This window comes from Pomacea canaliculata, linkage group LG11, assembly GCF_003073045.1.
Source record: "Pomacea canaliculata isolate SZHN2017 linkage group LG11, ASM307304v1, whole genome shotgun sequence".
Lineage (NCBI taxonomy): Eukaryota > Metazoa > Mollusca > Gastropoda > Architaenioglossa > Ampullariidae > Pomacea > Pomacea canaliculata.
In genome coordinates, this window is record NC_037600.1 from 2,332,535 (window position 1) to 2,357,574 (window position 25,040).

Sequence of the window (25,040 nt, forward strand, 5' to 3'; positions counted from 1 at the left end):
ATTGCTTGTATGTTTTCCCAGCGTATATTCCTGTCCATCCTACTGTTGGTTTTTGCAAAATTGTGTAGCAGATGTGACCTTGAGCTGTATGAAGCAACAACAAACAGCATTGTATGATGGGAATTAATGGTTATTTTGTGTTCTGCATCAGGGTCTTCGTAACAATGTCGGATGCTTTTCTTTTGCTCTAGCGGTTCATGCTTTATACTGAGGTGTTGTGAACTGATATCTAAAACAAACCATTTTCATTCATGTAACCCTTTATGGTTGTATATTGTTTTTCTTAGAAGTGTTATTTCTTCAGGATGTTTCACCCTCTTTTGAAATTTAGAAGATGCCATAATACTATCCGCAGGGAAAAAAGGTTTTGGGAGGTTGGAGGCCAGGGAAGGGAGGAAGCTTAAGAAATTTGTGTCATCTCTTGATTATTGTTTGGTAGATGTGTGTCATTATTTCTTGATAATTCACAGATACATGTCATCATCTCTTGATCATTGACAGACATATCATCTTGATAATTTGGCAGACACCTGTCATTGTCTCTTGTTGCTTAGAGATCTTTGTTGCCAGCCTGTTGTGTTAGCCGTTACATGCGAAGTAGGACAAAGTTTCTTCTATTAAGTTTCATCCAGTGTTCAGCAAAATAGAGCTTTGTAAGTCGTGGATTCAAAGAGGATAGGTTTGCCTGAACTATTTTATTAGGGATCATAATTTCTATGATATTTACAATTTTAAATGTTTATGGCTGTTGATTTCTATCCTTCCAGATAAAGTGTATGATGAAATTTCAGTGGCTTTAGCCAAATTTTGCCACAGTCTCATTGCCACAGAATGCTTATCAGAGGTGCTGCAGGTAAGATGCTTGCCTCTTAGTGATGTCAAAACATTAATTTTTCCTCATTGATTGGAAAGATACAGATTCTTCATACCCAGATTCATTAATACACTTACTAAGATTTTGGCAGGAATTTAGTTAACAAAATAACTTGCTTTGGAACCACAAAATAATTTGCTTTGGAACCACATAAATGGTAGAAAAAGTACATTTGGGGGAGGTTAGGATTCGAGAGAAAACCACTAGTGGTTTTGATGTGACCATCTGTGTACTTGTTGTTTGGTTGTTAGGATCACCTGCTACAGCAGCTTGGTGTGGGAATTTCCCCCATGGCCAATCTGGCTGACTCCTGGCCTCTCATGGTCAGCCAGCATACCCTGGCGGTTCTGGTAGAAGTCCTGTTGATGCGACAGCAGCAAGAACGAGAGGCCAAGTCTGTACAAAGCACTGCCGACACCATCATCATGTCCATCTGGTCAAGATTTCTCAACTCCCTGAAGTCTGCCATCATGGTCTTTGACAATCGCAGTGAGCAGTTTGAAGGTAAGGAGGTTGTGGCTTGGAATGCTGGTAGTCTCTGGCACCATTGAGCTAACCCAGCTTGCAAAGAGCATTTTTTCTTCTTTACTTTGTCAAATGGCATCACAGTAATGATGATAAGCTCATGTGAAGACAGTATCTCAAGAGTAATGCTCAATGCTGCGGCCCTATTCTCCACTGGGGGCGATAAGAAACAAGAAAAATGCTCAATGTACTGACTTACTATGTTGTAATTAGGGGTTTACTTAGGGCTTACCTAGCTCACTAGCAAAACTAAAAATAATTAAAAAAAATTCCCAGTACCAAAGCCATATATTGTTTGCATTGATTAACATGGATGGAAATTGATGATTTGATTAATCGATTACAGATCTAAATGTGGAGCACCTGCAGGTGTTGCTCTTCCTGTTCCATAGCCTGCAGCTAACACAAAGGAAAGGCTTGCTGATTCAGATTACCCAGACCATCACCAGTGTGGCCAACATGGACACAAGGTACACTCAATTGCACTTAAAAAAAAAAAAAAAATAAAATCCTTCATCCTGATATTGCTATTATTTGAGGGGGCAGTGCTCATCACAGCACTGAAAAAAAAAATGCAGAAAGTGGCTTCTGTTTATTTTCTTGATTAGTGTTAGTTAAGGTGACCAGACGTTTCGGGGGCGAAAGCGGAACACGTGCCGATGATGGTGTCGTCACCGTCAAAGAACGCCGAAAAAAGTGGGGGGGGGGGTGGAGGGCGCTGTGGGGATCTTTCCTCTGATTCTCGGATGTGAATCAGCTTACGGTATTCAGATTTTTAAAGACAACTGGGACATTTGATGGACTTGCCAGAAAGCGGGACATTGGGTGTCCCGCCCGATGAGCAGGCGGGACACAAGGTCAAAAGCGGGACTGTCCCGCCTAATGCGGGACGTCTGGTCACCTTAGTGTTAGTGGTAAGTCTCAAACTTTTTTATAAGCTGATAAAGCTGGTAATTATTGCCTGCATGCTGCAGTTTATGTTCCTGTGTCTGCCATTATTACTAGAATACTGTGCTCAGACAATGAACCCATACTTGTATATTATCTGTGGATGCTGAAATACTGAATGCTCAATTATATGGTATGTCTGGGTGCTCACTTGTATGATTGGGTTCTTATTAATGATATATCTGGGTACTCATTAATGGTATGTCTGTATGCTCACTTGATGATATGTGTGGTCTCACTTGATTGTGTGTAGGGTGTTCAGGTATTGGAACGTCACTTGTGTGGTATTCATAGGTGTATACATTATGGTAGTGTTTTGTAGTTAATGGTGGGTTAAAAGTAACATCTTATGGGCTTGAGAGCAGGCTTGTGAATAAGAGACCTTTTGTACCATTTTATTGAAAATTATTACAACTTTTTAGTTTTAAGTTAAAATATCAGGTCTCTTTTTTTGGTGAAGGAAAAAATGGTTAAAAAAGTGAAAAAGTTATTTTAAGATAAGGTGAGTTTTAAATTTTAACACTTTCAGAAATCATAAAATTGAAATAAATGTGACAGGGACAATGACATAGCTTTAAAACTTACACTTTTTTGGTACACACTTGTTCTGTATTTCAGCTGCACATTTTATGTCTTAACTAAATTTGTAAGAATGTATTGGAAAACTCTGCATCATGAAAATAAAACATATCACATACAAAGCACTGATACAGCTAAAAACCATTTTCAGCCTGTTTTTGAAAGAACTGTTAACATTTGTGGTGGTGGCAGAATTAGGCACCTCGTTGTGTTATACTTTTCGTGTTTGCTATAAAAGCTGGCATTGGGATCACACTTAGCAGCAACAGGCAACAATCACTACAATAAAATGTGTAGGTGTGTAGAAGGCCAACTTTGTTTCTTATTTGTATCTTATTTGTATGTTGATCCCAAATATAGTAAATGATTTGAAACAAGGCATGAGTCCACCTCATTTTGCTGCAGGCGGCTAGAGGAGACTGTGCCCTTGGTACTGAGTCGCCTCATGCTGGTGTTTGAGTACATGCTGCACTATTTCTACGACCCGCCTCTTGCTCTCATCGATCAAGTACAGTGGAACCTGTTCACTGTCCACACCTTTCCACAGGGTCGTAGTGATGCCACTAATATCACCCGCACAGCACAGTTCTTTCCCTGTCGGGAAGTGGAAGACAACTTTCGCAAGAGCTTGGTCTCCTATGAGAATCCAGATGGTATGTTTAAATTTAATTGTAAAGAAAATTTCACTTTATCATGATGTAAAAATTGCTTTTCTCCAGTAGTTTTTTTTTTAAAGCTTAATTTACCAGGCCACACTTTTTAGTTTATAATAAATAGTAAGGAAACTGTTTTAAGCTGTGCAAAGGGTGTGGTTAAATAGTATATAGTACATTTATAATAGAAAACTGCTCACAGGATGAAAAAAAAATCGATTTATTGTTGCAGTGGGCACCCTGAAACCCAGGTTCTATAATTTAGGCCCACCAGACATTAATACCCAAGATGTGCCTCGAATAGATGGGCTGGTAAGTAGACAGTACTTATATCAGCACTTTTACTTTTTGTTGGTGTTGTTTTAAAGTTCTCTGTTAGTCAAAAATGGTTACTACATCCTTGACTCAATAAATGGCACCATCAGGATTGCTGGTCTCCTGGTCATTAAGTCTTTTCTTTTCATGCAAGAGTTTCTTCTGCTGGATTTTCATCCTGGACACTCCAAGTAAAAAAGTATTCTTGTTTATCGCTATGCAGAAGAAAAAGAGCATGACTAAACACAGCTAGGTGGAAAGATGGAGTTGTTTTGCTATCTTGCTAATTGTACATGTTTTAGGGCATTTACACAGCATAATTAACTAGACATGTAAATACTTTTTTGCTAATGAATCTTAAGTATCTTTCTCACTATAGTGAAAAGCCTGTTTTTTCCAAATGTGTCCATTTACAGGCAAGTAGCTGCCTATTGTCAAGTGATGCTGTGGACTATGGACAGCTGTATGATGCCTGCATTAAACTGCTCATGGCAGGATCATGCTGTGATGTCACTAAGCCCAAGCTGTCACCTTTGGTATGAACAAAGAGTATTTTTAAGAATAATTAATTTTTAACAAATGTGCTTACATTTGCTATGGGATAGGTCATGATATAATCTATTGAAGTTTTGTTTTATCGGCAAAGCTCAGACACAATTACTGTCATGAAATTAATATTATGAAAGCTAAACTTTTGCCTCATATGGATTTACAATGTATCATTTTGAGAGTGGAGTGATCTGCCATGTAGTAGCTAAAACAATAACAGCTAATGGTCTTGAAAAGTTCAAAATATTTGCATAGTCATCATTGATTTCGTTGTAAAATGTTTGAAACCTAGTATCCAGTATCAGGTATTCATTATTAACCACAAGAAGTTATCATTCAAATAACTTTTTTAAGGGGAAAAAATGAGAATGGCCGATGATTTTTATTTTAATTCAAGGATGCCTCAGCCATGCATTACCATTTTCTGCTGGTATGGCGGCTGCTAGCCTGCCTGCCTCCCTCAGTCAACTATGTGGAATCCCTGGGAACTGGCACCTTCTCCATGGACAGTGCCCATGTTCTTCACACCTTGCGCTGGGTTCCAAGACTGTCTCACAAAGTCTTTTCCAGTTGGGTTAAGGTGAGCAGCCTCAGCTGACAAAAGAGAGTGTGACTGGAAGGTGGTGGGATTTAGATGATTAGCTTTTCAGTCATGATGGGGGTCATAATATTTAATTCTAGGGGCATTATCTTTTGTAAGCTCAAGGTAACTTGGTTTAACCGAGTGGTGGGGTTATGATGTGTCAGCAAATTTTCTCCAACACACTCAGAGGCAGGAAATAGCCAGTAAGTGTATGACTCTTTGATAAACAATTGCCATGGCTGCATCCTTTCGCAGTGAGTTCAGCATCATGTTGTCAGAGGCAGTAAAGGTCAGGGCTGGCTGTCCTGAACTTCGTGTGCCACTCTTTCATCTGCCTCACATCTCTCATCCCATGTCAGCTCTGCTTTTATATACCCCTACCAGGGCTAAAATTTCTGCGATTAATCTGTACAGCTGCAGTGATTTGGAGAATTAACCCTAGCCAGTCATCGCTTAGTACCCTTTTTCATGATGCTCCAGCAGGTCCATGCGAATGTGTTTCGAGCGCCAAAACTAACAACAAAGGCTGGCCTACCTGCCTTCCCTCTTCATAGGCTATGTCAAGATTCATAACTCTAGCTGGTCAATGGAAGAATGATCTGGGCCATTATGTTACATAATTTAAACAAAAACTTTATGGTGTTGTGAAGCTTAGCTAGAACCTTTGGTTGAGTTTGTAAATAAGTTCCAGTAAATAAGAGGTTTATATATTTTATTGTGTTACTCTCCAGTTCTTGTATATTTGTGTGAAAATCTTCTGTTGTGCTTGCTCTGGCATTTTCAGAGCACATTCTCAGTGTTTTTGACTTTGCTGCTTCAATGTGCATTAATTGATAGTGTCAGGGCATGTTATTTAACTATAAGGTGTCGACTCACAACCTATTACATGTGTGATTTGTGTGCACTTTTGACTGCAGGACTTCCTTCTGAAACAAGGCCTGACCGCTCAGCAAGCAGACGTGCAAGTAAATGCTGCCACCAAAGCCACAAGCGACATCAGCTTTGATCTGGGACTGGCCATGAAATTCCTCAGAGATCAGGTAACTGTGTAACCGTGTCGGATAACATTGCTCTTTTCCTTTTTCTAATGGTAATGTAAAAGGGAAATCATATTCCACCATATATGGTCAGCAAGAAAGGAGTTACGTAAAGCATGAGTCATGGGCACAACTCATTTTGGATGAGACTAGACAGGCATTTGAGATACATAGCTATAATTTGTGCAATTAATCACTAACTGTCTAACCCTGCCACAGACACTCATTCCATTAACTGTGCTAAGAAACGCATGACTTATCAGACTTCATTATCAGCAACCCGTACATTTTCTTGAAGTTTAGTTGTGTTGCAAAATACATCACACTGTGATGACAAAGCTTCAGTCTTTTCAAGGATTATTTCGCCGTGAATTTGGTAAAATTATTTCTAATGTTGATTTATTTGGAATAATTTGTGTGTAGTATGGAAATAATTTTTTTGTAGTTTGTCAGTTATAAGCATTATGACTGCATATCTGTTTATCATTTGTCCTCTTTAATTGAGATTTACTACAAGAAAATAAAAGGAAGTATTTATCACGGAGTCAACATTTCGTTTAAAAAAAAAATGCTCTTTAAAATGGTTTGACAGTTATTGCTGTCTTTATTGTGGGCTTCTAGTTTTCTTTGTTTTAAAACAACACTCTTTTCATATCAGATGTGTATAGTGAATCTAAATTTCTCTGATGATGTCACTTGTAGGCAAAGAACAGAAAATGGTCAGTCACTAATGCTGTATACAGAGCAAGAGTTCTTTGACAACCAGTAAATTACTTTTAACAGATGGCCAGTCTTCCTGTGATAACCCAGAGAGAAGTTCTGCCCCGAAAGGAGCTACCTGGTCTCTCCACCATTCTCATCCTTGATGCAGTTGTTGCCAAAGTACATGTTGCCCTGGACGATGCCTTCTCCCAGAATGCCGTAAGTGACACTTTAAGATTTCTTCTTTCAAAGGTATAGCTAGGATGGATTTATCAATTGTAGGACTTGGATTGTGTGTGTGTGTTTGTGCATTCCATCTACTTTGCTGGATTCTATGTTTTCAGTCTAACATTCCGAGACTTTAACTATTTGATGTACTCAGTATTATTGTAGGCTTTTTACCTGAGGATGTTACTTTCTCTTACATTGTTTGGATTTATGCCAAGACATTGCTACATAGCCAATTCAGTTATTTTGGTACAGCATTAGGCTCATCTTTGGCAGGTTATTAAAGAACATTTTGTAATGTATTTTATTAAGGAGATAATAGTCATCCTAGGGTCATGCCATTCTTCTAGAATATGTTCATCCTTGCCATGGTGATATTTGTGTTTACAAATGGGCATTAGTTCATGGTGAACACATGTAATTTTCAAATTTGTTCTTTCATAGAATATGTGGCTTTAAGACAAACAATATTCTGCTTATTAATGGTTCTTACACAATGAGGAAGAGAAATTCCTTACAAATTGTGGAAAGAGTCGTGAAATACTTATTAGCTGTTATTTCATAAATAGAGTGTCTGCTGACACCTCTGTTTTTGTGTGTGTATGTTTCCTGTTTATTAGTTAAAATAAGGTGCCAGGTGCTGATGCCTTGATGATGATTATCTTTATGTATTATTGTATCTGCCTTTACTGATGATGTGTTCCAGTCGGAAGGTGATCCTCGGCAAACCATTGACCTAGCCATCAATCTCATGCCAGCAGTGTACCCACTGATCGAAGCATACGGCACATTTGTGAAGTAAGAATCAAGTCTTGACAGATAGGCTAATTAGTCCAGCATTGATTTCACATGAGTTTTAATTATATCGATGCCTAACTGCTCATAAAAGGCTCACTTACCATTTAAGTCCTTACGCCACAACGCGAGCATTTCATCATTTAACTTTATCCTTAGTAACACAGTGCACTTTTAAAAATTTTTATGTGTACTTTGCGAAACATGTAATTTTGTGTAGACTTATTACTATACTACTGTCACATAAGTACATTTAGTTTTGAATTGTAATGAAACATATGCAGCAATTTAAATTTGAAATTCATAATACAGAGTGATTTTAGGCCTTGGTTGTCTGCCATATTTTTTACTTTAGTGAAGTGGTCCGCTGTACAAAATACTTTGAGAACCCATAGAGGGAATGCGGATTTTTTCTTTGTTGTTTATCCCTTGTTGTCACTGGCTTAAGGAAATATAAAGTCTTCTGGAAGTTCTTCTGGCAACCCTCTACTTTTGTGGAAAATGTCTCGCAAATAAATTAGGTGAAATGTAATTATAAGGAATTCTAAAATGCTACTTCATCTGCTCATCAGGTCCTGCGTGCTGCTTGAGGTCTCTGAGTCTGATGATAAAACCATGACACCACAGCGACTGAAAGCATACAGCCAAGTAATGAGTGTTGGCTCAGCCCGCTCAAAGTGGACTCGCCTGGGCAGTGCTGTCATGGTCCTCCTCCCCAGTCCTGTCAAGAATGCTGTGGAAAAATGGTGTTCTGGCTCGGCTAGCGAGTTTCCTCCAGTGTGTGCCTGGGTTGGTGGTTGTATTTTGTTTTCCTTTCTCATTAAGGAGAATGTTGCTTCAGATGTTTCACAGTTAATTTTGTCATGCATGGTTGTTGCCGGGAGATCTTTTTCATGTCATGCAATTGTGTTACAAAATATTTTGTTGGTTTTGCTGTGCTATTCGCTGTGGAACTTCCAGATATCTTTCCCCATTCACTGTAGCCCATAACTGGTACAAGATTTTCATATTTAAGTAAGTGTGACCAAAGCATCACTTAAGTATCTGACTTTCAAAGTGTCCATTCAATCATCAAATGAGTCAGAAATGTGTAACATAAGATCTGTGAGACTTATCTGAAGACAGTTTACTTACAGGTATGAATTTGTTTTAGCATATGCAAAAGATGAAGTGCACATCATGATTTATGACAGTCCATTGATAAATGTGACTATGTTTTCAGCGTAATGCTTTTGCCAATGACAACATTCCATGTGAAAGTTACATGGATGCCATTCACAGTGCTCACATGGTCACCTTATCTGGTAACTCCTTGTTCACATTACAAAACCCAAATTGAAGTGAGAAACACTGGAATGCATAAACTTAAAGCTTTGAAAAAAAAGTCTACAAAATCATGTCGTTTTAAGGTAATATTAAGGTGCATATTGCAGAATGAATGTTTTTGTTTGTCAGAAGAGTTAAACCATAAATATTGTGCTAATGCAGTGCCTGTTATTTCAGGTCAGCGTACCTTCTGCATCAGTGCTTCACTCCGCCACGTCCTGGCATCCCTTGTTGCATTTGGCAACAGTCTGCTAACGTAAGGCTTTATAAAAACTACAACAGGTAGTCAAGTCACTAGGGTCCTTCTTTGTCTGGCTTTCCTCCTTGTAGCAGTTTGGCAATCTTGTGTTTTCCCTAGAATTGGGAACAGTCTCTTCTGCCTAATAATTTGCATAGAACTTAGAGATGAGAGAGTGAAGGTACAGTGTTCTTGTGTGCTTGAATGCACTTGATGATGATAGAAGTTCAAAAGTGTTAAGAAGGCCAGTAAAACTTATATATCTGTTTTTGACAAAATACATTTCATGTTTCCAACACAGAACCACCGACACAAAAAATGCACTTAGCCACACCCATGTGTCATCAACACTCGCCAGCATTAAGCCTTTGTGCACACAAAGTAAATGCTACTCGGATAATTTAGCAGAGTCTGCTGAACCTGAAGGAAAACTTTTTTTGTCCTTGAAGCTGGTGTCCGGACAGTGGGGTCAACCGTGAGTTCATGAGAGTTTTGTTGCCTCTTCATCTGGATGTGACCACTGAATACTTGGCGGACTCTGTGAGTTGGGATGGTAGTCAGGCATTTGATTGATAACCATGAAGAAAATATGGTAGTTATGACTTCTTTGTTAGCTGGAGTCTAGGTCATATCAAGAAGAGATGTGCTAATGGTAGTGCGTAGGTCCTAGAGAAGGCAAGTGAGATATGGTTCACTAGCAGAAATGGACTAGAGAAATTTCAGTCTCACGTCTGTCTGTAAATACAATACAACTTTATTTATCCAAAAGAGTTATTTTTTAAAATTTCTATGTTTCAAGTTTATTACACTAATGCTTGGGGGAAAAACCTGTCTAATAATGTCTAATACATGCTCTTGAAGGTGACATCTGCACTGGAGAAGTTTTTGGGTCCAGTGGATGGTGACCGGTTCAGTGAGCAGATGTACAAGCAGGGCATTTTAGTGTGCCATGACATCAACGTCACGTACTCAGACCCAGAGAGGTAGGTATAGGCATCAAGAACAGGCCTTTAAAACCATCCACAGATTTCTTTGGCATGTGAGAGTGACTGGCAAAGTACAAACGGTGTGCTTGCAGATGTCTTAATGGTGATCTTGTTCTATGAGAGACCGAGTGATGAAGGAAGAAACCCAGAGAGAAAGGCTTATGTCACATACAGAAAAGTGAACCTCAAGACATGAGATCAGAACCTTAAACCTTTTAATCTTCACCTCATTGATAACAAACAAGGGCTCTATCTTGTTCATCCATGTCTTTAAAAAGTGATGGGGGATATTTGTGGTTTCACGCATTCTTTCCCCTTTTCTCCTCCCGCTGCTTTACAGACAGGGGGGTCCGGTGGCGCAGTGGTTAGCGCCTGTCACCAATACATTAAGGGTTGGCTGGCCTGGGTTCAGCTCTCATCTCGGGCATGCTGTTCTTTCTGTGGCATCTGTTTACAGGGCTGGCTGCCTTGTAATGATATAGCTTTACTATTAGGTGCTGGCTTAGTGTAAAACACTAATCTCCCCCTCTTTGCTTTACAGACACCCTCTCCTCTGCTGTTACTGCTCTTGATCTCACTGTCATGTCAGTCTTGAATTGTGTTGAATGGTGACCATTTGTGGCTTTACAGTGGTTTGGACGAGAAGATTCTACACCAGTGTGTTTTGTTCCTTGACTCAGCGCTGGATACCCTACCTGGAGCTCATGCTTTGGAAACTTTTTATTCTGAATCTGGTGGTATGTCCTTTTAGTTGGTTTACTTTTATGCTTATGTGTGTGTGCACATGCACGTGCACAGGCTTCTAGAAAGCTTATAAAAATCAAGTTTTAAAAGTTGAATGCCATGTGTAATTTTGTATTGCTATGTAAAGCATGTTAATAATTCTAAGAAAACTGCCAAAAAGGTTTTGAGATTAGGATGAGTTTTCTTTTTTTTTTTTTATAAACGTCTTTGTTGTGCATTGTGCAGATCTGACAAGTTTGCTTTTGGCCATCGCACGAGAGGGTCTTGGAGCAACTTTCATCTATCGGATCCTGAAATTTTTCAACAAACTCTTCCAGCTGGGTATGTGTTAATATTACTAATGACTTATGTTTGCTTCATTTTGTCTTTATTTATTTCTTCTTTTTTTTAAACATTTTAGAGTGTTTTGGCACTTAGCTGATTGATGAATAATGTCCAAATGTAACTGTTATCAGAATACAGCCATTGTATTTCAACAGCTGACAAAGAGGGGAGTGATAAAAGCTACAGGAACCTGTGCTGCCACCTATCTGGTTTGACCAAAGTGGATTACACCGTACTTCAGTCTTTGCTTTACAAAATCTTCCACTCACCCCAGGTTGGTTTGTTGTGTGCTCTCTTTCATGGAAGATAAAAGAAGTCACAGAAATAAATGAACTTGATTAACAATTTTTAATTTGATTTACTATTTAATTTGTCTTGTTTATTTTTCTTTTATATATAGTGATACAACATCTTTTCCTCAAAAATTGCAAATTTCTTTACATTAGAGTGTGTTCATGTTCATATCATACATGCATATATTTATATAGCTGTACATATGTTTATATGCATACGTGGTTTTGTATGTGCAGGATGAAGAAGAAGAAGTCACTGTGGAACAGAACCGTTGCTTGCTGCATAGTCTCATACTGTTCATTGTCAAGGGTGCAAGGTGAGAAGTGGTACTGGTGTATGGTTTTGGATTCTAAAACATCTCAGAGTACTTGGTGAACTACGCCTAAACTTTGACAGATAAGACATGTTTACCTCTTGTTCTCTTTGCAGTCTGGTGGGGGAAGAAGTTTCCATGACTCTACTTCAAGCCCTCATCCCCATGGGGTCCCCTCTGCTGAAAGAGTGTGGTGGCGAACTGTCCAGCTTTCCTGAGCTGATGAGCATCATGCATCTGCTGGCTGTGGCTGGCAATGGACTGGGACACATCCAGCTCTTCCAAGCCGCCACATCTTGGCTAGACATATGGTGAGTGGAGAGATGTTTCAAATTCAAATGCACACATGCTCACGCCTGTACACACTCATACCTGTTCTCACACTTGTACACACTCATTGTCATACCAGCACACACATGCACACACTTCCACATGTTCACCCCCCCACCCCCACCTCCATCCCTCCATACACACCATGCACTCCACCTGCCTGTTGCATCGGAACTAGACCTGATATCAGATATGTTCATTTTCAGTAAAGGACATTTGTCTGAACCAGAAATTCGACAGCAGTTTCTTCAGAATGGAAAACCAGCCATTGTAAGTAGCAGTGCTGCATCACTTATTTTTTTAATATTTTTTTTAAAGCTGTTGTGTTGATTCCCTATGTCTTTGAGTGAGATATTTGAAGATGAGCACTAGTGTATGCTTTTATGCAATGGTAATAATGGTGGTATGCTGAATCCTTTACAGCCTGGGTTGATGGAGACACTTGGATGTCTTCTTTCGTACATTGGGGAAGTCCTTGGTGCACTCAAGAGAAGCAGCAGTGATAGGTGAGGCCACTGTTACCCTTTGAAACATGAATTCTTGTAATAGTCTGAGCTTTAGATTCTGGTTATACTAGGAAGAATGAATGTTGGTGTCAGTTTGACAAATAAACTTTGTGATGACCCTGAGGAGACATTCTGTTTGTAATGTAATGCAGAATAAAGTAATCTGATTTGTATTGACAGAGGAAGCTGTGCCTCTCCCACACTAGACATGGAGCCAATGTTACCTGCTGATGGGGACAGTGACTGGGCTGATGATGCAGCTCAGGATGATGACGATTCAGGAGGCGAAGATTCGGTAAGCTGTTTTGACTGCAGCTGTTTTGCTGTAATGTGGAAAAGTATTTTTTCTGTGCTGTTGTGGCTTATGTTTTGTAATCTGTTGTCCCTGTGCTGTAGTTGCATATTTTGGATTTGTTTGCCATTTAACTGGAACAGCAAGAAACAGCTGGGTATGATAGCTGGTACTAGCTGGTAAAGCATAAAGCAAAATAATAAAGTACACTTATTCCATATTCCAGCCCTGTGGGTAAGCTCATGGTGCTTTGCAAATAATGATAAAGCAGATCAATTCTCAGAATAGTCTTGTTCATAGATCAAATCATCTATGGGTATCTAGGATCTATATGATAACAAAGCAGAGAGGATAGACAACACCACATCAACTGTACAACCTTCTCACCAACAAATTGCATAAAGAATCAATCCATCATGGCAGTACATAGAGGCGGTAATGGGCAACAGAAAGCTAGTTCGGCATAGGGCTGAAGAAGGTGTGTAATAATAGGCATGAAACTCACAACAGGTCATGGTAGAAAACCACAAAACTCTCATGGAGTTGTTTGTATGCAGAATTAGGAATCAACAGTAACAGTAAGCTGGTACTACCTAGTGCTTATTGGATACAACAAGAAAGCAGGCCAGCAGAATGTTTATCTGCAGAATTAAGAGCCATCTAATGTGTGTGCAGGATGAAGAGTCATTGAACAGCAAGCTGTGTACCTTCACCATCACGCAAAAAGAGTTCATGAACCAGCACTGGTAAGTACTGGACCTCCCTTTTGGTGACTTAAGTGTGCACAGAGATAACCAGACCTGTGCATGCGTGGGTACATACATGCATACATCTTTCGTTTCCTTTCTCTCCCTTTCTACATATGTTCACACCTGCATGTGTGGGTGTGTATTATATATATATGAGGACCGAAAAGTAATGGGACTGGTGTCAAAAACAATTTTTAATTCCAAACAACAAACTACATGGTTTCCCCTTCAAAGTATTCTCCTTCCAGTCTAACGCCATGCTTCTATGCACTGCTGGATAGAGTTGCATCAGGAAAAATTGTGGCTGCTTCACCATGACAAGCTGCTCACAATGCCCTGACCATCCAGCAGTTTTTTGGCAGAGAAGAACATTACCGTAATGAAACAGCGTCCTTATTCCCCCGATCTTGCTCCTTGTGACTTTTTTTATTTCCTTAAGCTCAAGGGAACCCATTTAAAAGGAGTTTAGGCCATCAAGAAGGCCATAATGAAGAAGCTGAGGGGGCATCCTAGAAGATTCCTTTTATCAGTTCATAGGAGCATGGCAGAGGATGGAAAAGTGCATTAGACTGGAGGGGGTTGCTGTGAAGGGGAAATCAAATCTTGTAGTTTGGTGTTTGGAATTGAAATAAATTGTGACACCAGTCCCATTTCTTTTCAAACAGACCTCCCTCATTTTCACACATACAACCTGACACATTTTCTAACACCTGACTTGCAAATGCTTGCTTGCAAACCAAAGTTCAGGGAATCAGCATTATAGCTTAGAATTTGTAAGTCTGGTTTTTGATTTTGAAGGTACCACTGTCACACTTGTAAAATGGTGGATGGGGTGGGAGTCTGCACTGTCTGTGCTAAGGTGTGCCATAAGGACCATGACTTGACCTACTCCAAGTTTGGTTCTTTTTTCTGTGACTGTGGAGCTAAAGAGGATGGCTCTTGCAAGGTGAGGACCCATGGAACTTGTCTGAATTTTTATTAGTTTATTAATGTATGCTAAGTGGCTTTACTTACTCAACCCATGGTCTAGCATGATCATTTCAGTAGACAGGGAATCTACCAGCTCCAGGAAAGAACAACTCTGACACTTTACAAATTACTTATGGTGATGCCCTTGGTCTGCCAGCCACATGATGCCCTTGACGTGAGCTGTCAAAATATAGATGCACTCTTTCTTTAAAGGCATAGAGAAAAGAAGTGCAACCTACAAATAAAACTGTTGACCAGGCCGTACGATCATTAATCTACTAGATTCATAATGTACCTATTTGTAAGAGGCGTCAGTGTTGTGCCGTTCATCACTGGTCAAATCGGACAACATCAGGATCCTGTCAGGTGCTAAACTTGACAACCATAGCTGTGGTTCTGGGCCTGATGACCAGACCTGTGGTGCTGGCCACAGAGATGGTAGCACCCTTGTCTTTCCTATCCCACTCATTTGGCCAATCATGCTGTGTTGACTGGGTCTGATATGATAAGGCCACTTAGTATACATTTGCTAAATATATTGCATTCATTGCTGTATATCCTTGATAAAACTAGGAAAATTTCCTATTTTGGTTGCTTAACATCTTTTTGTGGACAAGCACTTTTTTAAAAGTTCTAATATACTTTAGAAAGTAGGGAAATAATATAAGAAATCTTGTTTTAAATTCCTGAAATAGGCACTTGTAAAACGGACTTCCCAGAATGGGCTGGATTCCAGTGGGTCAGCCATGGGTCAGTCTCCCTTTGCCCTGGACACTTTCCACCACCACAGCTCTCTTCGGCGCAGACTTTCATCACCCTGTGCTGAAGACAAACAGCAGGAAAATTCAAAAAACCTTCAGGAGGCCAGCAAAGCCCAGGACACTCTCCAGAAACAGATTGAAGTAAGCATTGGTTCACCTTCAGGTCTTGTTTATGTAGCTGGCACTCATTATGCCATGTGAGTTTCTGGGTGTCTGACCTCTTTCTGGCCTGTTTATCCTGCATGCCTGAACTTGTGTACTTGCTGCATGCATGTTGTGGGAAAATTCTGCATGATTTTTGAAATACAAAATTTAAATAAAGCAAACATGATTCAGACTAAGAAGGAGCACTTCTTAATAGAAGTGATGAAACATGAAAACAGAAAGCAGTTTAGGAAAGGAAGCTTCTAAATGATCTGACAACCACCATCTTTAATTTTGGTTCTTGGATCAATGAACAGTGCTACTGTTGTCAGAATCTCTGGTATGATGTGGTGCAGAAGAGTGAATAGTAGTGTCAACCAGAGGTGGTAATGAATGTAACAGCATATAAAAGGATCAACTTCAAAATATTTTACTTAAAAAGGCACTTAAAGAACGACAACTCATTTTCTTTCTTTTCAGGGAAACAAAGCTCAGTTTCTCTCTCACATGGTGAGTAAGCACACAAATAAGCAATGAAGTAAGTAAACAGGAGTTTCACCATTCATGTACGGCACAGTTGGAGCATGTAGGATTGCTCTTATAGTACCTACTTTAATATACAAACTGGAAATGCTGATCAAGACTTCTGTGCAGGAAAGTTAGGAGCTTGTAGGTTTGTATGTGATCTTACATTGAAGGCAAGGAACAGTTCCTTGGTATGAATTATGTTGGATCAAAGACAGGTGTACATTGTGTATAATGAATTCTGAAGAATATGATGAATTCAGATGTAGCTCTTTATCATGTTTAAACATTTGTGTAAAACATGTGCTTATGGGCGGAATTAGTATATGAGACAAAAGAGGCTAAATAAGAAAAAAAAAATACCAGGCATTAATTGGTCAGCTTGCTTTGTTCTAAATTTATTTAGACACAGTCCTAGCAGATGGATGCTGGCTTTGCAGGTGACTTTAAGCAGGATAGATTAAAACTCGACTGTTCTAACAAGATCTTTGCATTGTTTACATTATAGGAAAAGTCGAACACTGTTGAGACCGTGCTGGAAATCCTAAAGTGGATTGTGCCTCCATTGACGGAAAACTACCAGAGCAATTCACCCATTGGAAGCACTGGTCGAGCACAGCATGCTTTGAATGAACTACATAATCAACCCAAGAAGATCGAGAGCACCCCTGATCAGCTGATGGTGAGAAACCTGTCAGATTACTATCACTTGTCACTGTCAGTAAGCCTATTTTTGAAAAAAAAATCTTTTTAATGATTAACTGTTCACTCAACCTCATGCACTTGGTTACCTTGAAGATGTGAACAGATAGTGTAGTGTAAATTGAAGATGTGCCACAGGCACCCAGAAATAGGAGCAGCAGATATAGCTCATCATAGGCAAAAATTCATCTGTGAGCTCTTTAACCAGAAATAGGTGTACCTATTCAAGGCAGAGAAGACAAGAGTCTTTGGAAATAGTCAGACATTTACAAATCTTACAGCTTTTAAAAAACCTATAAATAAAACCTGAAAATCAAGTGCTGCTTGTGTAGATTAAACTATAACAGTATAAAGAACTTCTAATGGCAAAGTTTGTGCAAGAGTGATCAGAAAAAAATATCAATCTTCAGCAGCACCAACACAGCAAAAATCAAAGAACCAAACCACGTCATATTCACCTTTGAAATGTATTTGTATTTTGTAGACTGTGACTCTGGGCTCCCAAGAAGGAGCTTTCGAGAATGTGCGGATGAACTACAGTGGCGACCAAGGGCAGACAATCCGGCAGCTTATCACTGCTCACATGCTGCGCCGTGTGGCAATGTGTGTGCTGTCCTCTCCACAAGGAAAGCGACAGCACCTGGCTGTCAGCCATGAGAAGGGCAAGATCACCATTTTGCAGCTGTCTGCACTGCTCAAACAGGCTGACTCCAGCAAAAAGAAGCTCACTCTTACTGTAAGAGTCTATTTTAGAGGCAGTACAACTTAGTTATATTTGTACAACCTTACCAACATTTACATGCATTCATGGATTCATATAGATGTATGTGTGCATATGAAGATGCTTACAACTGTGTGTTTGCATATATGTACATACAACTCACCTGTTGTTCTGAAAAAAAAACCCCAAGAAACTTGTCAGCTATACAGAGGCACAACACCATGAACTTAAGTGTATTTTGGGTGAACAATATTCTAGAAACTTCCAGTCTGGGGTTACTTACCTGATGTGCAGAACAATAAAATATGTTCTGCAAAGCATAGAATACAATTTTCGTTTGATAGAAGCAGATTTTCTCAAGAAGGATTTGTTGCAGCGGCTGTCCTCAGCACCTATTCCATTCACGGTTTTGTCCATCACTGGCAATCCCTGCAATGAAGACTTCCTTGCTGTGTGTGGCCTAAAGGTATAAATGCTTCCTTCTCATTGCTTGTCTAAGACAGTGGCAACATAAAGCCGTGCCTTCATTTTTGTGTTGTTTTCAGTCCTAGACACTTTAAACTGTATTGCATTGCTTTAGTTTCATTAATTATTTAAAATTTTCAAGATTGAAGAGTGTTAAATAAATGCCTATTTCTTCTACTTTGGTGGTAAAGAGGGCTCTTTGGTGACCCAGTGTTTCTCTTCCAGCATGTCTATTTCTAACAGTTGCTTTTGGATCCTCTTCCTTAGGTGCACAAAACCAATGAAAGATTATTGAAAAAATGAAAAAAGAAAACGTTTTCACCTATGAAACAGTTTAACTTCTTTAAAAATCAAATCTGGAAGAGATCTGGAATCAGAGTAAATAGGACCTACTAAGATGATGAGAGATTGATATGTTTGTAATTTTGGAATGTTGATGCTTGTTTGAAGGACTGCCATGTCCTAACATTCACCAGCTCAGGAAGTGTGTCTGACCACTTGGTTCTTCATCCCTCCTTGGCTACTGGCAACTTCATCATCAAGGTCAGCACTAGTCTAACATTTAAGATATATCAGTGCCAGTAGAGATGGCTGTGACAGGAACTGCTGGTGGTTCTCTTAAGTTCTAACTGGAATAATGCATTTGTTGCTGGCGAAGGGACATAAAAGGAAAATGACATTGACAGAAATAAGAGAGAATGCCATTTCACAGAATTGGTGATTTATTTGTATGTCAACAGGCCATTTGGTTACCTGGTTCCCAGACTGAACTGGCCATCGTTACAGCAGATTTTGTAAAGGTGGGTAGCTTGTCAACATGAATTAAGTATTTAGTCTTAGTATGTGTACATTTGAGCAAGTTTTTAAGTTGTGGTTTCCTTCGGGTTAGATCTCTCACGGTGAAAAGCACTCCAGTTATGTATTTATAACACTTTGGTCAGCAAGATAGCTGTTGGTCATTCTGTTGTGTCAGATTGTAGCCATTGACTCTGCTGTGTTCTTTCACTATTTGAAATAAGTAAGTGTATGGTTGAAAATGTTGTCAGTTTTTTTATATTTTTCGTAGGTTTACGATCTGGCCTTAGATGCCATCAGTCCTCAGTATTATTTCCTGCTTCCAAGTGGCAAGATTCGAGATGCTACATTCCTCTTCAATGATGAAGGACGGTTCATTGTCATCATGGCATCGTCAGGCTATATCTACACCCAGGTGATGGATGATTCCAGCAGTGCTCGCCATGGGCCATTTTACATCACCAGTGTTCTTGAAATTCGACATTCTGATCTTAAGGTCCGTCACTTCTTCATCTTTATTTTTGGGACTGCTGCTACAGTTCTTTCAAGAATTTCTTTTAAATTTTGTGTTCTTTGTGTGTGTGTGTGTGTGTGTGGTGTCTATCTGTGTCTGTAAAGAATAGAGAAAAGGTAGAAAGAAGAATAGGGTCAACAAGGAGTGTTTTTCGCTATTGAAGCTAAATTATTCTGAAAGTGTTATTATTAAAACAACACAGAATAGACTTGACAGTTTAAGCGAAGATTACAACTCATCCTTTTTGGAAAATATCATTTTACCGCCAAGGGAAAAAAGAGCTAGATTGCATTGTTAAAATGAACAGGTTTTTGCAGTTTGCCTTTGATAGCATTGAACAGGTATAGAAAGTTCTTATAAGACAGCACAGTTTTATTCTTCAGGATGCAAGTGGACAGGTTGCAGGAGGGGGAGTGTCTGTGTACTACTCGCATGCTCTCCAGCTCGTCTTCTTCAGCTACAGCCAAGGTGAGTCCCTCCATTTGGGCATTGACCTCAAACATTGTGGAGGTGGCTGAAGCAGGGTATCCAGGTGTGCAAAGATGACTGCTGGAAAAAGGTCTTGGCCATCAGATGTTATGTTTGTTTCTACCATACATGGTTAAAATAGGATATGCAGTTGCCTCAGGCTTTAGATTTGTTGAGATGAATCTGAGCTGAACAGAGTTGTTGCATTGAGGGTAAAGAGTCTTTTTTCTGTTTCATGTTGAAACATCACCTCAAGCACAGCAGAGTTTTTGCTGTGTATACCGTATTTGGTCTAACCATAACTTGTAGAAGACAGGTTAAAAAAACCACTTGATATTTCCAAAAGGGAGAAAACAACTCATTGATTAGAGAATCTAGAAAAATCAGTCCTTTTAATGAATTTTAAAAAACCCAAACTAATGGGTGAGGAATTTCATGGGAAAAACTGTTTGAGTATATTCTTGCCATCCCTCCTGCATCCAAACTGTTCTTTGTCTTCTTACAGGCAAGAGCTTTGCTGCAGCAGTAGCACCAGATCTGTCCAAGGCTTCAAATCTTTTCCCCATCACCTTCAAATGGTGAGTTTCTAAACCATTCTTGATTCCTTGAACTTAAGGTTTAAAGGACAACAAGAGCCCTCAGTGAATAGCACTGGAAATAGAGCATAAGGTATCACAAGAACACTTTCCATTCCAGTGGTATTTTATGATGAAGAGGCACGAGAAATATTATATCAATACATTTTTTTTTCTTAATCACATTTGAATTTGTTTAGAAAACAGGAAGTGACAAAAGAGTAACATTCCTGAAAATAGTATCATCTGCAGAGTGAGCTGAATTCATAGAGGAAACATGCAGTCCTCGGTAAAAGAAAACAGACTAGGACACAGTGTGCTGTTGCTAAATGTTTTCTTCGGTGGAGTTAGTTGCTAAAGATAATGGCTACAAACACCAGTGGATTAGCTTTGTCCAGAGATCAGTATAATTATACAGATTGCTTCTGAAACATGACAATCTGAGTGATGTTTCTTCATCTGACTAGAAAATATGCCTAGATTTGCTGGACTCACTGTTTTAAAAATATACACAGTGGAACCCTCAGGAGTAGGAGAGTAATTTTCTTCTGCTTTCCTAGTGGCCGGTGAGAATGTCAATGTTTGAAGGTTTATATCTTGAAAATATCTTGCAATACAAAACGTCTTGATTAATCCTTTTCAGGAAATTATTTGTCTGTCGTGTTATTATTGCATCAGACATCACATGATACCTCAAGAGTGAAAGAGTGAGATTAAATATAAACATACATTATTATTAAAAAAAAGGACTGGGTGTTCCGTGAATGGGAGCTAGCTGTATGATGACATTCACTTAAAGACGTGTCTTAGCCATGATTTGGTTGTATATGTGGATTGCTGCCAGAATAAGAGTACAGATATCATGTGGTTCTAACTTGTGGAACTCTAAACCTACCATAAGCATGTTCATAATTAAGCATAATGATTTACTTGTATTTTGGGAATTATTATTTTAAAGTGAACTTAACCTGATCATAAAGAAAAAATGTTGCATTTATGTTGCTCTTTAATATGTAGATAAATACTGTTCAAAATCATTTCTAACTTTTTTTTTTCGAAAACATTTTACATCAGCTCTAATGGTGGGAGCAAAGGGAGTAGCAGTAGTCAGCCCTTGGTACAGTGGTCAGAAGTGGTTGGTCACACAGGGCTTCTGTATTGTACTGCCCAGTCATCCAGCAACCCGATTGTCCTCATGGTTAGACCTGATGCCATCCTCATGCAGGAGATCAAGGTCACTCCTGCTAAAGCCAAGGTTAGTTTATTCCTTGTTGCTCCCTTGAGGAGCATAGGGCTGCAACAACATCTAAGCCAAGTTAAGGTTGCATTATATTTGTTTAGCACTGGGAAGTGATTGGATGATCAAATTTAAAAATAACAACTAAATTTTATTCATTTTTTTGGTTTTTCTAAAGACAAGACAATTTGAGGAATAGAGTCCAGTGACTTAAAAAGTACTCTCCTCCTTTTCAGATTCAAGATGTAGTTGCCATTCGGCACATTGCTTCTGCCTCAGACCAGGTGAGTAACTAGAGCTATTGTTGTCCTCTGTACTAATCAGTACTGGTAAACCCTAGTTTTCTGCAGTTAACTTCTTGGTGTTCTGTATATGCTGGTAGCTTATTGTATTTTTTATCGTGCCAGGTCTTTTCTGTAGGCCACATTTTGATTGTTTGATCTTTGTGCTGTCATATTCCATGTGTGTAGCTGATGATTGATGAAGCCTTTTTTAAATAATTTTTTTTTTAAACAGCATCGTACAACCATGATCTTGCTGTGTGAAGACGGCAGCCTGAGAATCTACATGGCTAATGTGGATACCACAAACTACTGGATGTCACCTTATCTTCAGCCTCAAAGCCCCATTGCAGCCCTCAAGCCTTCCAAGAAGAAAAAGAACATCAAGTCAGGTGAGAAATAGTGTTGGATCAGGTGAAAGAAAGCAATGCTGCATAAGAACATTTATGTGGGAGGCATGTCCATGGTAAGATCAGCAAAGCATCTTTCTCTGGTTAGGGGCACATACTGTTTTTGAGAGTGATGTGGGATTGTTCTTGGCTACTAATTCATTTATTTTGCGGCCAGTTTATTGACAAGTGAAACGGATGTGGAAGGAAGGCAAGGTTTTAGAGATACTTATATATATTTTTTAAACCTCAATATTTAAAAGGTAATTTCCACAAGGAGACTTAATTAGAGATTTTTTTTTCCTGCATCTGAGATGCTAGCAAGCACTTCCTAACATATTTCAGTATTTGGAAATAGTGAACATTGGATGTTGGTTACATAGTCTGCTTTGTGTTGTGTCAGGATATTGTATATTGGCTGTGTAGCCTGCGTTGTGTTGGAACATTGGACTTTGGCTCTATAATCTGCTTTGTGTTGTGTCAGGACGCCAGGCAGGCAGCATCAACTTTCCCATTGACTTCTTTGAGCATTGTCAGCAGAGCAACGATGTGGAGGTGAGACTTGCTCATGATTGTATGACTTTTCACTCATGGTAGCTACAGTGTAGATGGTTTTGTTTCAGTTCACATACTAGGTTTATTTCTTAGTAATAGTAATTTTTTTTTAAAGGGTCGGGCTGCCTGAGAACTTAACCCTTGCATGTTCTCCATCTTCTTGTGTGCACAGCTTTTGAGCAAGCTTTAAAATGATTTTTATTTTCTTTACTTGGTCAAGTTGTAAATTTTACAGATGTGTTGATGGTGAAGTGTTTTATTGATTAAAAAGCAATATTAAAAAAGGGATATAAATATAATTTATAGTTCATTGGGAGCATTGCATTGCATTTTAAAATTCTGTTGCAGTTTGGTGGAAATGATATACTGCAAGTGTACAACACTCAGCAGGTGAAACACCGTCTGAACACCACTGGCATGTACATAGCAAGCACCAAGGTACTGTCAGGGCTTTCGGCTTTTATTGCACCAAGCTTTCTAGATGTTTGTGTTTATGCTGTACCTGTACATGGTTTTGTGGTTAAATGACCTGTTGGTAAGTAACTGAGAGACTGTGTAGACAGGGAGATCACATTTACAATATCAGAATGAACAACTGAGCAATCATATATGGTCTTTGAAAATTTAAGGGTAAGATAGAAAGGGTAAAATACTAAGTATTATTTATTGATATTCCATATGTGTGTGTTGTGTGTGCATGTTTGGATGTGTATCTCTTTGTGTGTGCGTGCATGCATTTCTGTGGATTTGCATTATTAGCCTGCAGGCTTTAACATCGAGATTGTCAACACTAACCCATCAAATGTGATGGTGGGACTGCGGGTTCAGGTTGGCATGCAAAGTGTGGAGAAAGCCCCCTCGTACCTGGAAATCTTTGGTCGAAGCAAGCAGGTAGGCAGTCTGGCTGTTATTAAATTCTTGAAAATCATGTGATGTCTGGGATTTAAAGCACTGCAGTTAAGGATTCTGTTGTACATCTAGGATCATCATGGGAGATAGAAACAAGCATTTTGCATTCAGCTAGGAACTTGGGTGCACAGCACACCTCTAACTATTAGAAGCTTAACGTAACAGCTTCTAAACTGTTAAAAGCATTTTATTTTTAGCAGTCATCATCTGTTAGAGTGTATTATGCACTAGTATTATTAACTTGTTAGTGTGCTTACATAAAGCCCTGTTTTGATCTCTGAAGGTGGGTCTCAGCAGAGCTCGCTGGTACGACATGCCCTTCACACGTGAGGAGTCGCTGACTGCTGACAAGAAGGTCATTTTGTTTGGTAAGAGGAAGCATTCTTATTGTAGAAGGTGATCATTTGCCTCTGGTTGTTGGCATTAATTTATCAGCATTCCTTTGCATTTCTTGTAAAAATGTGCACCTGTGTGTGTGTGTTGATGGTGAGGAAAGATGCTATAGAAATCACATTATAATCATATATATGCATGACAGATGTACTGACTCTTTTATGCCGTATTGTTTTCTTTAAATGTGATTTTATTTTCATCATAATTTCTTTGAAGTGTTACCGTGTTATGAATTTTATCAGGATGCCAACAGGATTGGAAAGAAAGGAAACAAAAAAAATGCTTGTGTCTAATGCTTTGCCCTGAAGGATATTGTGCTGATTACTATAGAGCACATTATTTTTTTTGTTGCTGCCATAGAAACAGCATTGATTACTATTAGGCTGTAATATCTGCGAAAATGTCAGCCCCATGCTGTGCATAATTTTGATGGTGTTCCACATTGCCACTAGTTGGAGCCAGTGGAGATCCTGCTGGAGTGACAATGGTTGACTCCATCAAGCTGTATGTGAAGACCAAGGAAGCTTTTGGATGGCCTGAAGAACCAGACGAGTTTCTAGAAACTACAGCTCCTTCGAAGGCATCAGCACCATCTTCAGGCATTTCATCTGGAATGGAGAGTGAGGCAGTGCCGTCACCACCTTTGCCTATGACCACAGCTGACAAGTGAGTAATTCAGAAGTTTACAGATCAAAGTCACTGTATGTTGTCATTTGTATCATAGCTTTTTTCACTAATAATAATAAT

The 25,040-nt window shown here is 39.2% G+C and overlaps 1 protein-coding gene across 1 annotated transcript in view; it reads left to right on the forward strand.

Moving 5' to 3' along the window:
• The window catches only part of LOC112575152 (E3 ubiquitin-protein ligase UBR4-like), a gene marked incomplete at its 3' end in the record, with an annotated part of 72,910 nt that overhangs the window by 10,556 nt on the left and 37,314 nt on the right, over window positions 1-25,040 (forward strand). The window contains 43 exon segments of the mRNA XM_025256784.1: window positions 768-853; window positions 1,126-1,378; window positions 1,746-1,869; window positions 3,332-3,579; window positions 3,812-3,891; window positions 4,311-4,430; window positions 4,841-5,023; window positions 5,944-6,066; window positions 6,847-6,984; window positions 7,700-7,791; window positions 8,361-8,577; window positions 9,011-9,092; window positions 9,292-9,370; window positions 9,802-9,892; window positions 10,214-10,335; window positions 10,969-11,075; window positions 11,308-11,403; window positions 11,562-11,680; window positions 11,937-12,016; window positions 12,130-12,324; window positions 12,550-12,613; window positions 12,767-12,849; window positions 13,030-13,144; window positions 13,817-13,887; window positions 14,689-14,836; window positions 15,555-15,761; window positions 16,245-16,274; window positions 16,798-16,971; window positions 17,476-17,727; window positions 18,089-18,178; window positions 18,628-18,720; window positions 18,918-18,977; window positions 19,244-19,468; window positions 19,870-19,954; window positions 20,460-20,532; window positions 21,604-21,784; window positions 22,003-22,050; window positions 22,283-22,439; window positions 22,921-22,991; window positions 23,340-23,429; window positions 23,751-23,882; window positions 24,184-24,268; window positions 24,746-24,959. Of these exon segments, the coding sequence (XP_025112569.1) occupies window positions 768-853; window positions 1,126-1,378; window positions 1,746-1,869; window positions 3,332-3,579; window positions 3,812-3,891; window positions 4,311-4,430; window positions 4,841-5,023; window positions 5,944-6,066; window positions 6,847-6,984; window positions 7,700-7,791; window positions 8,361-8,577; window positions 9,011-9,092; window positions 9,292-9,370; window positions 9,802-9,892; window positions 10,214-10,335; window positions 10,969-11,075; window positions 11,308-11,403; window positions 11,562-11,680; window positions 11,937-12,016; window positions 12,130-12,324; window positions 12,550-12,613; window positions 12,767-12,849; window positions 13,030-13,144; window positions 13,817-13,887; window positions 14,689-14,836; window positions 15,555-15,761; window positions 16,245-16,274; window positions 16,798-16,971; window positions 17,476-17,727; window positions 18,089-18,178; window positions 18,628-18,720; window positions 18,918-18,977; window positions 19,244-19,468; window positions 19,870-19,954; window positions 20,460-20,532; window positions 21,604-21,784; window positions 22,003-22,050; window positions 22,283-22,439; window positions 22,921-22,991; window positions 23,340-23,429; window positions 23,751-23,882; window positions 24,184-24,268; window positions 24,746-24,959 (5,383 nt within the window).